Genomic DNA, 16,568 nt, shown 5'->3' with positions numbered 1-16,568 from the left:
CAGCTTGTCCCCTTAGGTGTCAACACAACATTTCATCTTAGATGAACGCACATTTGTTTGGCACAGATTTTTACACTGGATGGCCTCCCATATGCGTCCCTTCTGCATTTATGCAGGGAGAGAAGCTTACAGCACCTCGTATTACCAGGTGTTCTTCCATCCAAGTACTTGCCAGGGCCAAACCCGCTTAGCTTCCGAGATTGGGCCTTCTCAGGGTAGCATGGCCATAAGCTAACAAATCACTGAACGGGACTTACATAAAATGTGCTTCTTGCAAACAGACAAAAAACCTCAGACCCTGAAAATGTAAATAAAATTCTGGCTACAGCATATAGGACTCCAAAAACATGTCAGTTGGGTTGTAAAGTTGACTTTAAACATGTTTTGCAGTCAACTGTTTTTTGACACTCTGTGCTGAAAATCCTACATTCGACAATAAATAAAATACAGAATACATATTTTACAACTATACTATAATATACATTTTTATATAGTTTTGATAAATTAATAAAGATCTGAATGGAAAAAGCTTTTTTTTTGTCAGAACAGACTTTCAGTTGACTGCAACAACATCTTTGCGTTCATCACTGGCTTTCTCTCAACATGCTCAATCAAAAACATCTACCTTGACTTTTGAGTGGCCCAAATTGAGTTTTCAAGTTAAAATGCATTGCTTTGTTTATTTATTTATTTTTGCCCTACCACTTGAGTGAAGTGGATAAAAAAAAGTTTTGCTCGTATACTGTACATTAACTATTTTTCTTTATTCAAAACACAACAAGTCTCTTAATTTCTCACCCTCGGTTGAGCTGGCATGCTTATCGACTCAAGTGTGCCAATATGGCTTTATAGAAAGACTTAATGGCAATCAAGAGGAGCTGCTGCTCAATCAGATGCACTTTGCTCTCAAATTGAAATTTACCGTTCATAATCGTGGCCAGCAATGCGGACCTAACTAACCTGACAGACGATTTGCCACCCCTATTTCTCCTCAGGCAACTGATCACCTAATAAAAGCAAATGACAACGGAAGTATCATTTTTATCCGTCCAGTCACCTTGATTCGACATTCTAGGACAATAGGGTGATAAATATACACTCGCATCCGAGCCCGCCATGACATTAGTGCTTACAAGTCATGAGTGCAACACAGCAACACTGGACACGACAGGGAAACAATAGTATTAGAGAGTGCATTGGAGGATGGAGGCTGTGTAATCTAGCAAAGCTGCTCAGGTATTATCCTAAGGTTCTTTCGCGGAGAGGTCGTTCACAAACTGTTCTGGAATCAGCAGATACTCTCCGTATGTGTTGCTGTACAAGTTAAAGGCAGACTTGCGATCAGTCATGGATGGGTCGTGCTTACCCAATAAAAATCACACCCTCAGGCTAACGTTCACATCTAAAATCAGCTCTCTTAAAAGATGCCTGTACCACTCTGCTAATACCAAATCAGTTTAAAGACTGTCCGCACAAGCCCGCCAGAGAGCTAAAGCTGATGTGAGGTCAGACATAGCATCTATAACTAGTTACATCTGTTTTTAGCTTTAAGGATACTTATGGTATTACGGCTTTAGGTTCAGCGTGAGAGAGACATTAGTGGCTAGAATTAACATGCGCAAACAGATGTATCCATGGAGCTTGGAAGGATAAAAATGAAAGTACATGCTTTGAATAAAGAATTGCTGACACATCCTGAAAAGAACAAAGCAAACAATTCATTCAAGATTATTCTCTGTGCCTCCAATGCGTATTTTCTCTAGAGGTCCTCTTTGAAAGAGGCACAAATATACACTCTTCAGAGATTTTTTTGTGTGTGCATATGTGCAGGCCTTGATCCAACTAAAGACCCATGTTTGAAGATCAAATGTGGCCGCCACAAAGTGTGTGTGTCAGAGGACTATAAAACAGTCACTTGTGTCAGCCAGAGAAGGGTTAGGTAAACAACACTCTCTCTCTCTCGCTCTCTCTCTCTTTCTCTCTCTCTCACACACACACACACACACACACACACACACACACACACACACACACACACACAAATGCAAAATTGACCAAATCTAAATTGCAGGCAGATATTTCCATATGACGGCGCTCCAAATGAAAGATGATTGTTCCTGCATCAGTAGCAAATCAAGTTTTTATTACTACACTTTGCTTCACTGTAGCTTGCTGCGTTCTTTCCTCACTTATTTGAGCAGCAAAAGCGCGTTAAGACCCAAGGGGCTTTCCGATGTTTGCAACTCCTCTACTGGTTGGGATACTCCCTCGTGACTATGACTGTTGAGTCAAATTACCACAGTACTGATGCAAAGCTCTGCCAAGTTATGTGAATGGGCCTCAGATATTGAGTGTGTTGTGTTTTTTGTTGGGGACACTGCAGACTGGACTGAGGATAGCAATGCCATGCTGACCTCATTTCCCATTCTTAGACTCTGCAGTACATTATTAACACAAGGAGATATCAAATAAAAGAATCACACGCAAATCCTAAATCTGATCTTGGCAGTGCATCATCTTCATTGTGGTGTTCTCTTTCCCCAGCTTTAAAGATACCAGTTTTTACCAGAGTCCCAGCTCAAAGTGCAAGCCTTGCCCCGTGGTCCACCCTTCTCCAGTTTGTGGAACCGACGGCCACACCTACTCCACCAAGGTACCATTGATTTCAATGAACATTATGGGTGGGACAAAATATGAAAATATAAGTTGAAGTTTTGACTATCCGGACGAATGAATAATTATCCACCCCAGTGCTCTTTTGAGCACTCCCGTTTGGCCTTGGGTAACATCATAGTTTTCCTGTTAAGACTACAATCATCAATCAAACAATTCTAAACAATCAGTTCATTATCTTTTTTTATACCCATGCCTCGTTCTAATCACATTCTTTTATCTAAAAAAACTCAAAACTGCAACATCAGACACCTGCATTGAAGTATTGTGTGTGGAGTTGTACTTAAAAACAGGTTTCCCTTGAATTCAGGTGTGTCAAATTTATTTTTGTCACAGGCCACATTCTAAGTTTGATTTCCCTGAGAGGGCCGTTGTGATTGAATCCGTTTAAATGTCTTGGACATTCGGGTGAAGAGAGGGGCAGGGCTGTCAACTGATCACCATCTGGTGGTGAGTTGATGTTTGGGGAAAATGCCGGTCCAATGTGGCAGTCCCAAATTTATTGTGAGAGTCTGCCTGGAATGGTTGGCAGATTCCACTGTCAGAAGGAATTTCAACTCCTACCGCTGAAAGAACTTTGCTCATATACAAACAAAGGCAGGGGACATTGAGTCCAAGTGGACGATGTTCCGCGCTTCCATTGGTGAGGCGACTGACGGGAGCTGTAGCCGTAAGGTGATCGGTGCCTATCGTGGCAGAAACCCCCAAATACGTTTGTGGACACCAACAGTGGGGATGCCGTCAAGATGACAAAGGAGTCTTGTTGGGCATTTCTGGCCTGTGGAACTGCCTAGGCAGCTGATAAGTACCAGCTGGCCAAGCCGAAAGCAGCTTCGGTGGTCACTGAGGAAAAAACCCAGGCGTAGAAGGAGTTCGGTGAGGCCATGGAGAACGACTTCAAGACAGCTTCAAGGAAATTTGGGGCTGGTATTTGAGGAGGGTTGAAGCAGTGCACCGTCAACACTGTGTATATAGTGGGATGGGGCACTGCTGACATCAACCCAGGATGTTGAGTCAGTGGGGAGAATGCTTCGAAGACACCCTCAATTCCACCGACACGCCTTCCCATGAGGAACCAGAGTCTGGGCTCTCAGAGGCGGGCTCTTCTCTCTCTGAGGTTGAGGTCACTGAGGTGGTTGGGCCCCGGGGGTGGATGAGATTCGCCCGGAGATGTTGTTTTTTTAGAAGGAGGACCAGATGGTGTGTTTCAACCACAGGGGGATCAAACTCCTCAGCCTCCCTGGTAAGGTCTATTCAGAGGTACTGGATAGAAGAGTCCATCAGGAAGTCAAATCTTAGATTCAGGAGGAGCGAAGCAGTTTCTGTCCTGGCCGTGGAACAGTGGGCCAGCTTGACACCCTTGGGAGGACCCTTGAGTGTGCATGGGAGTTCGCCAAACCAGTCTAGATGTGTTTTGTGGACTTGGAGAAGGTGTTCAACCATGTCCCTCGGGGACTCCTGTGTGGGATTCTTGGGGAGGATGAGGTACTGAACCCCCAATACGGGCTGTTCGGTACCTGCACGACCTGTGTCAGAGTTAGGTCCGCATTGCTGGCAAAAAGTCAGACTCGTTTCCGGTGAGATATGGACTTTGTCACCGAATTTGTTCATAGGTTTTATGGGAAGAATTTCTAGGCGCAGCTGAAGTGTAGATGGTGTCTGGCTTGATGGGCTCAGCATTGCATCTCTGCTTCAAGCAGATGATGTGGTTTTGTTGGTTTCATCAAGCCATGGTCTCCAATGAACCGGTTTGCACCCAAGTTTGAAGTAGCTGGGATCAGCACCTCCAAATTTGACAACCTGTTCCTCAGTCAGAAAAAGTTGGCATGTCTTCTCCAGATCGGGGATGAGATCCTTTTCCAAGTGGAGGAGTTCAAGTATCTTGCGTTCTTGTTCACGAGTGAGGGAAAAATGGAGGGAGAGATCGACAGGTGGCTCGGTGCAGCATCTGGAGTCGTGCAAACTTTGTATAGGTCCATTATAGTAAAGAGGGAGCCAAGTCGAAAGGCAAAGCTCTCAATTAACCAGTCAATCTATGTTCCTACCCTCACCTATGGGCACGAGCTGTGGGTCCTGACGGAAAGAACAAGATCCCGGATACAAGCAGGGGAAATATGTTTCCTCCACAGGGTGTCCCGGCTCTCCCTTAGAGATAGATAGAAGCTCAGTCGCCTGGGTGGGCCTCAGTGTCGAGCCGCTGCTCCTCTGGATTGAGAGGAGCATATGAGGTGGCTGGGGCATCTGGTCCGGATCCCCCCCGGACACCTCCCTGGTGAGGTGTTCTGGGCACGTCCCACCGGAAAGAGACACTGAGGACAACCCAGCACACGCTGGAGAGACTATATCTCTTTGCTGTGGGAACGCCCTGTTTCCTTTTGGAAGAGCAGGAGTAAGTGGTTGGGGAAAGGGAAGTCTGGTTATCACTGCTAGACCTACTGCCCCTGTGACCCAACTGGGAAAACCGGTAAAAGATGGATGGATAGATGGATGGATAGATGGATCACTCTAGTACGACATAGATGTTGAGTACAACAACAGACAGGCAGTGAATTGAGACATGAAGACATTGCAATATCATTCACGGAGCAATAAAGGTGGCTCATAAAAATAATTTGCTATTGTGAGCCACATGAAATGGAGTGGCGGGTCAGATTTGGCCCCCAGGTCTTGTGCTTGACACCTGTACCCTAAACCTTGAAAATGTGCTATTATGTTGTGTTTTCAACATTTGACTGCTCCGCTACTTGCCTCTCACTTGGATTTGTTCTGATGAGTCAAAACACCCTCAAAAGGTGTTGATTGTTGTTTTGTTGCTTTCATAAACAAGTCCTAATGTAATGACATCATATTTGAAGAAAACATATTATACTTTATATTATGTTTGTTTCAGCTCATAACAATACTACGTAGGGGAATGAACGTAGGGGACCTAGCCATTGGTAATGAAGCTTTTGCCCACTTAGATAATGACAATATACATGAATATTAATTACATTAAAACACAGACCAATGTCTGTGAAAGTATTTAGTCTAATACCTGTTACTTGTTGGTGTTTTTTTTTTCATTTGTAGAAAGAGAAAAACTATTACTGTAGAAATATTCTATTGACAAAAGTATATATTTTCTATGTAATCTTTTGCTATGTATGTTTGGTGTATAAGAAGATCAAGTTTCTACAAAATATGTAATACTGTCCAAAACATTTCGCCAGGGACTGTCTTTGTTGCTTTTAAGACCATTTTTTCCTGCAATCATTTAGCTATAGTAAAGCAGTAAATTTGTCGTATAGGTAGAAGGATAGCGCGAAAAGACAAAATCAATTCCTATAAATGTTTGTGGAGGTGTGATGCATTATCCAAGAATGAACACTGGTACATTTGTGGCAGTGTACGTTGTTGAGGATATGGATGAGGGTGCAGATGAAGGAATTTATTTTTTCCATTTGTGTTATTGTGGCAAAACTAAAACAAATTAATGAAAAAAAATGTGGCACCCCCAAAAATGTTTGTTCCCTTGTTCAAAATTCAACCAAGTTCAACGGGATACTGTTCAGAGTGGCTGTATTTCAAAAACAGATAGATACCAAAAGGCAGTCCAAAACAATGCAGAAGCACAAAAACACGAGGCTAGAAGCAAGGTCCACAAACATGAAACGAGGTCCGATGACTATGAGGCAAACTAAAAAATGTGACAAGACGTGGACAATGTAAGGGGCACATCTGCTGTGACAAAGGATTGCTCTAACTTACGCACAGTAGCAGAGTGTCCCAGAATGCAGTGAAGCATGTGCAACGAACTGGTAAATGCCAGTGACAAATTCCAAGCCTAAATGCCTAGTCAATTAAGAGTGCTGAATGTGAAACAGCTGTGGCAGGTGTCAGAGGTGGCACCGCCTAGAGCAGTGGCCTGGCCACGTCCCTCATGGCAGCCAAATTGTGCCTTAGACTTTTATAGAGTACATTACTTACTTTAGTTACATAATTGTCACGCTGCATATATTTTTCCCTACTTCAAAATTATATCATGGGTTTGGCAAAATATTGCAATGCTATAACGAGAGATTCCCACCCCTTGTGCACATAAACTAATTATTACTAATCAAGTAGAAACATGGGAGTCATGATAGTTTACTCTTCCTCTTGTGACTCATTTTTCTCCTTCCATGGTCTCATTGTGTTAGTGCAAGTTAGAGTACCAAGCATGCATCACTGGCAAGAAGATTGCTGTCAAGTGCCCTGGAATGTGTCCTTGCCCCGGTCAGCCTGAAGAGAGCTCCACAGAGAGGAAAGGTGACCCACACGCATATGCACACACTCACACACACACACCAAAACGGATACTGTGGTGCATAATCAGAAGGAACAGGCAGATGATGAACCAACCTCTTTTTCAAGATCATTGATTACCTGAAGCCAGTACATCGCCTCTCAGCCACCAAAAGGATTAAGTCAGGCAGTAAAACAGCATCATTAATTATTACTGGTCTTCTCTCTCAGTGTGCCGTGAGTTTGAACTCAAGGAGGTAGTGAGCCGACTGAGAGACTGGTTTAGAGTACTGCATGACAACGGCAACCACAAGACAGACAAGATCCAGAAGAACAGTGAGTGGCACCATTAAGAATGCTGTACTGCACTACGTCTTCCTACAAATTAACATAAACTCTGATTGTCCTTCCTTACTAGAATTTGAGGTTCGGGCATCACCTGTCTGCAAAGATCCTTTCGAGTGGATGTTCTCCCGCCTGGACACGAACTTTGACCTCCAGCTGGACCAATCAGAGATCAAGAGCCTCTACCTGGACAGGAACGAGCCTTGCTCCGACGCCTTCTTCAGGACATGCGATACGCATGCCAACAAAGTTATTTCCAGCTCTGAGTGGTGTAGCTGTTTCCAGAGGTACACAGGTAAGAAATATCACTTTCAAATTGTTACTATGATGACGATGGCTGTCAGACCAGTGTTTACCAACCTTGATGGAGCTGAGGCACAAACAGTTTTACATTAAAAATAATAAAAAGTACAGTACCTGTATAGTGTAAAATGAAGCTAATTCAACAGGACCTGTGATCATGTAACTGCTCAATGGGCCAGATTAAATGATGGACTTCACCCACCTCTGTTTTAGAACAGTACCGAGGAAATGAAGACCAATTTACTTTAGGAAGTGAGGAGCAGAGCCCTTACAATTTGATCACTTTTTGTTCTACAAACACAGTAATTTAAGGTGTGGCAGTAATGTCAAATGTTACACTACTCTGGACTTTAACCAGATGTTTTTCTTTTTCTGGGACTTTCTACAATAAGTGTCCTTTGAGCATTTTAAAAATCATCCATCGAGGATTTCATTACATGAGTCAGTAGGGTTCTACTTAAGTTTTGCCCTTCCTGCAAGCTCTGACTGTAGCATTATTGACCATCTGTCCCTTCGCTGTCGATGTGTAATGATGTGTAGGACCGTGGATTGGCTGTGTGATAGTTTTCATGCATATGTGATTATATGTGTCGGGATCAGTCCATTTACAGAGCCCACTGCAGCAAGCAAGTCTTTTTGTGATTTGTTTTTATTTATAAATTGAAAAATTACAATTATTTGGGAAAAAGAGTTACTCCGGAAGCACCAGATCAGGAGGAAGAACACGACACAGAAGTAGTGTGGAGTAGTGCATTACAATTCATGCAGGTAATACTGTACATTACATTACTTTTAAATTACTTTCAAATGACAAACAACTAGCTATAGTCTATTTGATACATTACAATTTGGGAGTAACAGTCAAGAGTAAAAGAAGTGTCAGAATTTGCCTGGTTATTTTTCAAATTATAATAATGTATTGAACTTGGGCTAGTAAAATCCCAAACTGATTTTGTGCTGTTATACATGTCACACTGACTCCCTTTAAAACATGTACAAACCCAATTTCAATTAAGTTGGGACATTGGGTTAAACATATACATTCTCAAAAGAGAATAGAATGATTTGTAAATCATGTTGAACCTATATTTCATTGAATACACTTTAAAAAAACAAGATATTTAATGTTCAAACTGATAAACCGTATTGTTTATAGCAAATAATCATTAACTTGGAATTTTATGGCTGCAACACGTTCCAAAAAGCAGGGACAGGTGGCCAAACCAGATGTGGACGAACGCTCAGGAATGCTCATCAAACACTTGTTTGGACCATCCCACAGTTGAACAGGTTAATTAGGAATAGGTGGGTCCCATGATTGGGTATTGCTGAATTCCTCAGTCATTCTCAAGCAAAGATGGGGCCAAAAGTGTTCTGTGGTCTGACAAGTCCAGATTTAAAATACTTTTTGGAAATTTGTGGATCTTGTGTCCATCCTACCAAAACAGAAAACCATATTGGATGTTATGGACGCAAAGTTAAAAAGCCAGCCTCTGTGATGGTATCGGGGGGTGTTTGTGCCAATGGAATGGGTAACTCACACACCTGTGGAGGCTGGACGGTACAAAATTACGGGTTTTGGAGCAATAAATCCAAGCAATACCTTTTTCAGGTACAGTATCAGGTATCTTGTCTTTGTAGTGTATTCAATTAAATATTGGCTAAACATAATTTGCAAATCATTGTATTCTGTTTTTAACACAACATCCCAAAATCATTGGAATTGGGTCTGTAATATAAGCACGTGTCCAAAATGCCATGTCAAGCAATGCCTGAGAAGTCGAGTCACTTCTGTAGAAAAAGCAGGAACAGAAACAGTGTCACAATAACACAAAAAGGCAAAGTTTGCACTAAAAGAACCTTTTCAGTGAGGCACATGTGTGTAGTTTGTCACCACAGTCACTCCTACTTGCCTTTCCAGATGCCCCTTGTAAAGCTGAGCTGTCATCCATAGGCAAGAAGCAAGTGGGAAAGAAGCTGCTCGGTAAGCCAAAACACACACACACACACACACACACACCACACACACACACACACACACACACACACACAAATGTTAAAGCTAACACTTTTCCGTCTGTTTTGGCCCACGTTTTGCAGGCCAATATCTACCCTCCTGCAGTGAGGACGGTTACTATCGCTCACACCAGTGCCACAGCAGTAGCGGCCAGTGCTGGTGCGTGGATCGCTATGGCAACGAGCTGGCGGGCTCGCGCACCCATGGTCCAGCTGACTGCGGTAGGTAAAGTCATTTGAGAGAACTCAGAGGGGAAGCAACACATTCAAACACTGCCAGAATATACAATTTGGAAATTGAGAAATGTTAAGGAAAAATATGCATCAAACTGTTGAGAAAACTGCTCAGCAGCTAAAACAATCAATGAGCTGTCTTGACTCAATACCATCTAACTTTTTCAAAACTATTGTGAAATCAGTGGTAGCTGATTTGCAGCAAATAATCAATTGCTCACTTCAGTTTGCCGAGTTTCCTAAAGTAATTGCTGTTCAGCCTCTTCTAAAAAAACTGAGCAATGGACGCTTCCATGTTAGCAAGCTATAGACCCATGGAGAATCTCCCCTTTGAGAGCCAAGATTGTTGAGGAAGTTATCTTTAATCAACTCAGCAATTTCTTAAATTAAAATGGACTTTTTGACAAATTTCAATCAAGTTTCTAAACTTATCACAGTACAGAATCTGCTCTTATCTAACAGTTAGATAATATAAGGTTGAATACTGACTCAGGAAAGATGTCAGTTTTGGTGTTGATTCATCTTTATGCAGGTTTAGGTATGGTAGATCACAATATACTGCTGAACGGGTTGGAAACATGGGTAGGACTAAATGCAACGGTCCTTAAATGCTTTAGGTCCTACTGGAGGAAAGGAGCGACTTTGTGACCATTGGAGGTGCTCGGTCTCAGGAATGGCAATGACTTATGGGTTCCCTCAAGGGTCTGTTCTCGGACCCCTCCTGTTTGGCGTGTATCTGCTAAGCTTGTGTCAAATTCTTCAAAACTTCAATTATGACTATCATAGGAATGGAGATGACACACAGTTATAAGTAGCAGTGTCTCCAGATGACTACAGGTCAATTGAGGTGTTGTGTCACTGTCTAAAGCAGATAAATAACTGGATGAACTGGATTGAACTAAACCACAAAAAAACTGAGACAACTGTTTTTGCCAATAAAGAAAAGAGAAATGCTGGTTCTAAATACCTCAACTAGCTATCTTTAAAAACTAAACACCAACAAAGTCTGAAACCTTGGTGTTCTGATAGATTCCAACCGGACCTTCAAGAGTCATATCAAATCAATTACTAAATCTGCCTTTTACCATCTGAAGAACATATCTGGAGTGAGGGTTTGCATGTGTCAAGCAGACCAGGAGAAACTCATTTATCTCAAGAAGACTTGACTATTGTAATGATCTTCTGTCTAGGCTCCCCAAAAAGAGCAATAAACACCTGCAGCTCGGGTTGTGACCAGAACAAAGCGGTCAGAGCATATAATTCCAATTCTGAAGTCTTTACAGTGACTTCCAGTCAGTTTTAGAATTTATTTTAAACTTGTGCTACTAGTCTATAAAACACTAAATGGTTTATGTCCAGAATACATGAAAGAAAAACTAATGGATTACAAACCCAGTACAACTCTGAGAGCGACTGACTCAGTATGTATGTATGAAATGTGCCATCGAAATAAATTGGATTTTCTTTGCTTTGGTTTGGTTTGCATAATAACAGGGTCATACTTTTGAGAGCTCAAGCTAACATAGTGTGTGGGTTTTACTTTTGGTGGCATACTCTGAATGACTAGTTTCTTTGTAGCTCAAGGCTGCACGTGTGCACCAAATAGCTTGTTTGCGTCACTTAATAGAAAAACAAAGCTTAAATAAATCATGGAGCTACTTATTTACAGCGTGCTTCCTGGCTGGGATGCTGAGCTTTCGGTATTCTTGCTAGCTGTGAACATTGGTTTATATTTGGTGCAGATGAAACGCTTGGAAGCACAGAAGCACAGTCTCAAAAGCAAATTTTGGTGGTCGGGGCATGCAGCCCTATGGGGGCACAAACCAGTGCAATCTGTAGGCCGGTCCCAAGCCCGGATAAATGCAGAGGGTTGCGTCAGGAAGGGCATCCGGCGTAAAAACTGTGCCAAACAAATATGAGCGTTCATCTAAAGAATCCCATACCGGATCGGTCGTGGCCCGGGTTAACAACGCCCGCCCCCGGCACTGCTAACCTGCAGGGCGTCGGTGGAAATTCAGCTACTGTGGGTCGAAGACAAAGAAGAGGAGGAAACCGGATCCAGCGTCAAAAGAAAAAGAGGAATGCACAGAGCCTACAACTGAGTGTAGGGACTTTGAATGTTGGGACTATGACAGGAAAAGCACAGGAGTTGGTTGACATGATGATTAGGAGAAAGGTTGATATTCTGTGCATCCAAGAGAGCAGGTGGAAAGGTAGTAAGGCTAGAAGTTTGGGAGCAGGGTTTACATTATTCTACCACGGAGTAGATGGGAAGAGAAATGGAGTAGGGGTTATTTTAAAGGAAGAGCTGGCTAAGAATGTCTTGGAGGTGAAAAGAGTATCAGATCGAGTGATGAGACTAAAATTTGAAATTGAGGGTGTTATGTATAATGTGGTTAGCGGCTATGCACCACAGGTAGGATGTGACCTAGAGTTGAAAGAGAAATTCTGGAAGGAACTAGATGAAGTAGTTCTGAGCATCCCAGACAGCGAGAGAGTTGTGATTGGTGCAGATTGTAATGGACATATTGCTAAAGGAAACAGGGGCGATGAAGAAGTGATGGGTAAGTACGGCATCCATGAAAGGAACTTTGAAGGGCAGATGGTGGTGGACTTTGCAAAAAGGATGGAGATGGCTGTAGTGAACACTTATTTCCAGAAGAGGGAGGAACATATAGTGACCTACAAGAGCGGAGGTAGAACCACGCAGGTAGATTATATTTTGTGCAGACGATGTAATCTGAAGGAGGTTACTGACTGTAAAGTAGTGGTAGGGGAGAGTGTAGCTCGACAGCATAGGATGGTAGTATGTAGGATGATTCTGGTGGTGGGTAGGAAGATTAAGAAGACAAAGGTAGAGCAGAGAACCATGTGGTGGAAGCTGAGAAAGGAAGAATGTTGTGCGGCCTTCCGGAAAGAGGTGAGACAGGCTCTCGATGGACAACCGAAGCTCCCGGAAGACTGGACGACGACAGCCAAGGTGATCAGAGAGACAGGCAGGAGAGTACTTGGTGTGTCATCTGGTAGGAAAGGGGAGAAGGAGACTTGGTGGTGGAACCCCAAAATACAGGGAGTCATTCAAGGAAAGAGATTAGCGAAGAAGAAGTGGGATACTGAGAGGACTGAGGAGAGGCGAAAGGAGTACATCGAGATGCGACGTAGGGCAAAGGTAGAGGTGGCAAAGGCTAAACAAGAGGCATATGAAGACATGTACACCAGGTTGGACACGAAAGAAGGAGAAAAGGATCTCTACAGGTTGGCCAGACAGAGGGATAGAGATGGGAAGGATGTGCAGCAGGTAAGGGTGATTAAGGATAGAGATGGAAATGTGTTGACTGGTGCCGGTAGTGTACTAAATAGATGGAAAGAATACTTTGAGAAGTTGATGAATGAAGAAAATGAGAGAGAAGGAAGAGTTGAAGAGGCAAGAGTGAAGGACCAGGAAGTGGAAATGATTACTAAGGGGGAAGTCAGAAAGGCACTACAAAGGATGAAAAATGGAAAGGCAGTTGGTCCTGATGACATACCGGTAGAGGTATGGAAGCAATTTGGAGAGATGGCTGTGGAGTTTTTGACCAACTTATTCAACAGAATACTAGCGGGCGAAAAGATGCCTGAAGAATGGAGGAAAAGTGTTCTAGTTCCCATTTTTAAGAACAAAGGGGATGTTCAGAGCTGTGGGAACTATAGAGGAATAAAGTTGATGAGCCACACAATGAAGTTATGGGAAAGAGTAGTGGAGGCTAGACTCAGGACAGAAGTAAGTATCTGCGAGCAACAGTATGGTTTCATGCCTAGAAAGAGTACCACAGATGCATTATTTGCCTTGAGGATGCTCGTGGAAAAGTACAGAGAAGGTCAGAAGGAGCTACATTGTGTCTTTGTGGATCTAGAGAAAGCCTATGACAGAGTACCAAGAGAGGAACTGTGGTACTGCATGCGTAAGTCTGGTGTGGCAGAGAAGTATGTTAAAATAGTACAGGACATGTATGATGATAGCAGAACAATGGTGAGGTGTGCCTTAGGTGTGACAGAGGAATTTAAGGTGGAGGTGGGACTGCATCAGGGATCAGCTCTGAGCCCCTTCCTGTTTGCAGTGGTAATGGATAGGCTGACAGATGAGGTTAGACTGGAATCCCCTTGGACCATGATGTTCGCAGATGATATTGTCATATGCAGTGAAAGCAGGGAGCATGCAGAGGAACAATTGGAAAGATGGAGACATGCACTGGAAAGGAGAGGAATGAAGATTAGCCGAAGTAAAACAGAATATATGTGCGTGAATGAGAAAAGTAGAGGGGGAAGAGTGAGGCTACAGGGAGAAGAGATAGCGAGGGTGGACGACTTCAAATACTTGGGGTCAACAATACAGAGCAATGGAGAGTGTGGTCAGGAAGTGAAGAAACGGGTCCAAGCAGGTTGGAACAGCTGGCGAAAGGTGTCTGGTGTGTTATGTGACAGAAGAGTGTCTGCGAGGATGAAGGGCAAAGTTTACAAAACAGCGGTGAGGCCGGCCATGATGTACGGATTAGAGACGGTGGCACTGAAGAAACAACAGGAAGCTGAACTGGAGGTGGCAGAAATGAAGATGTTGAGGTTCTCGCTCGGAGTGACCAGGTTGGATAGGATTAGAAATGAGCTCATTCGAGGGACGGCCAAAGCTGGATGTTTTGGAGACAAGATTCGAGAGAGCAGACTTCGATGGTTTGGACATGTTCAGAGGCGAGAGAGTGAGTATATTGGTAGAAGGATGCTGAGGATGGCGCTCCCAGGCAAAAGAGCGAGAGGAAGACCAAAGAGAAGGTTTATGGATGTGGTGAGGGAAGACATGAGGGCAGTTGGGGTTAGAGAGGAAGATGCAGGAGATAGGCTAAGATGGCAAAAGATGACACGCTGTGGCGACCCCTAACGGGACAAGCCGAAAGGAAAAGAAGAAGAAGAAGGGGCGGGGGGGTGTAATTCCAGAATGCCATTGTGACATTTTGCTTATTTCTCGGTTTTTAGGTGCGATTTTAGAATCTTCAGGAGATCTCAGTAGCGGAGACTCGCTGAACACTGACGACGACGAAGATTCCTTCGCCTTCACTGACCAGGCTGGCCTGGACGATGAGGATGATGAGGACGACGACGATGATGAATATCTGTCGTAATTTTATTGCATACTTTTTTTCCCAGATGCCTCCTTATACTAACAGATTAAGGACTAGTCTCTTTATTCTTTCACACACATACATTTGGAATTCAAATTTCTGACTACAAAATGCTGTTTGGTAATGGCATTGCTTCAATTGCCAACAACATCAGCCAATCCAGCGCTTTGGATGTGTTCACATGTGCAATGAGCTCCCCTCTCATTGGGCACTCATGTCCTCTAGTGTGTCCTGTCCTTGTACACCACTTTGTGTGTTGATGCCTGAGGCGCGCTATTTAAGAGATTCCCCCCACCTCTTCTTCTTTATCCCTTTCTCTCCTCCTTATCCACTGTTCCTGTGTATAGGTGGGATGTTGCTGATGTAGATAAGAGAATATTGGACTCTTTAGGTTTCTTTAATCTAAATTCGTAACTTGGACTGTGTGGAAAAACAAGCTACGGGTTGAACACGCTTCTTAATTGGAAGAGTTGAGACAAATTTACAACATTAAATGTTGGGAACCTATATTTAAAAAACTAAAAATCAAATCATCTCAAATGGCTCAGCTCCCGATTAGTGCTTAGAGAATGAAAATGATGTATTTTTCTAATCCATTGTTGGATGATCACAGAGGATTTGTTGTAGCATGTCGAAATGCTGCGTGATGTTGCAGCAGCCAATTTCAAAATAACGTGTACACATGGAAGCACGCCTAGCAACAAATCACATAAAAGATGTTTACTGAACTTAAAAAAAAAAACATGCTTGTACAGTAGATGTTATGCATTTTTATTTTGGGGAGTCTCATTTGATTTGAAAAGAGAAGAAATGTGTTGCACAGTAAAAGAACCACAGAGCCATGCAAAGTGAGGGAAAGGTGAAGGTGTGCCTTTTTCAAGCAGGGACAGGTGACGGTCAAAGTAGGTGACAAACGCTTACAGGACTCAACCTGACTTAATCTGATCTGATCGGGAAACTATGTGAGAGGGACTTTACTGTCTTGCTTTTCTCTTACCACAGCTGCTGTTCTCCTTTTATTTTATTTTATTTTATTTTCATGGGATTACAAAGATGAAGAGAAGCACACAAGCTATATAGGGACTGGATTTCCATGTTTTTATACTGTATAATAATAGGCCTACATTAGATAGGGAATGACAAAAAAAGGTTGGCTTAGAAACAAGACTTAGTGTTGATTTGCATTTGCGCAAGCCAGCTAAAATGAGCCAAGATGCAGATTTGATTTTTAGCCTATGTCACTGCTCTCAATTGACAGTTTTGTATTCCACCTGGGGTACATTGTCCTTCATGTCTACTGCTTCTAATGAGATTTTTTTTTTGACCAAGTTCAAATGTGGGCAAAAATGGATATCCCTTTCTTTAAGTATTAATCCTACTTGCAAACCTTATAGGGTTTAGCCTTAGAAACTGCAGCTATTTTCAACACTGTCATCCTGGTTTGCATCTAAAGCTTGTGGCCATAAAGATGGGTTGTTGTTTTTTTTTCTGTTTTGTTTTGTTTTTTTACTGTGTACCTAGGAATTGCTGAAATAAAAATCTATATTGACCAATATTTGCTCCTCTGTGTCATTTGCAAAC

The 16,568-nt window shown here is 42.8% G+C and overlaps 1 protein-coding gene across 1 annotated transcript in view; it reads left to right on the top strand.

Annotated features, from left to right (window-relative positions):
- The window catches only part of spock3 (SPARC (osteonectin), cwcv and kazal like domains proteoglycan 3), a 28,711-nt gene extending 12,169 nt beyond the window's left edge, over window positions 1-16,542 (top strand). Inside the window, exons 4-11 of the mRNA XM_061829171.1 lie at window positions 1,831-1,939; window positions 2,545-2,653; window positions 6,855-6,963; window positions 7,171-7,275; window positions 7,358-7,579; window positions 9,509-9,571; window positions 9,688-9,825; window positions 14,842-16,542. Coding sequence (XP_061685155.1) covers window positions 1,831-1,939; window positions 2,545-2,653; window positions 6,855-6,963; window positions 7,171-7,275; window positions 7,358-7,579; window positions 9,509-9,571; window positions 9,688-9,825; window positions 14,842-14,987 — 1,001 coding nt within the window. The 3' untranslated portion in view covers window positions 14,988-16,542. The remainder of the gene's footprint in view (window positions 1-1,830; window positions 1,940-2,544; window positions 2,654-6,854; window positions 6,964-7,170; window positions 7,276-7,357; window positions 7,580-9,508; window positions 9,572-9,687; window positions 9,826-14,841) is intronic.
- The last annotated feature ends 26 nt before the right edge of the window (window positions 16,543-16,568 follow it).

This window comes from Syngnathoides biaculeatus, chromosome 9, assembly GCF_019802595.1.
Source record: "Syngnathoides biaculeatus isolate LvHL_M chromosome 9, ASM1980259v1, whole genome shotgun sequence".
NCBI lineage: Eukaryota > Metazoa > Chordata > Actinopteri > Syngnathiformes > Syngnathidae > Syngnathoides > Syngnathoides biaculeatus.
The sequence above is the reverse complement of the archived record's forward strand: the minus strand, read 5'-3'. Positions and strand labels throughout refer to the sequence as shown.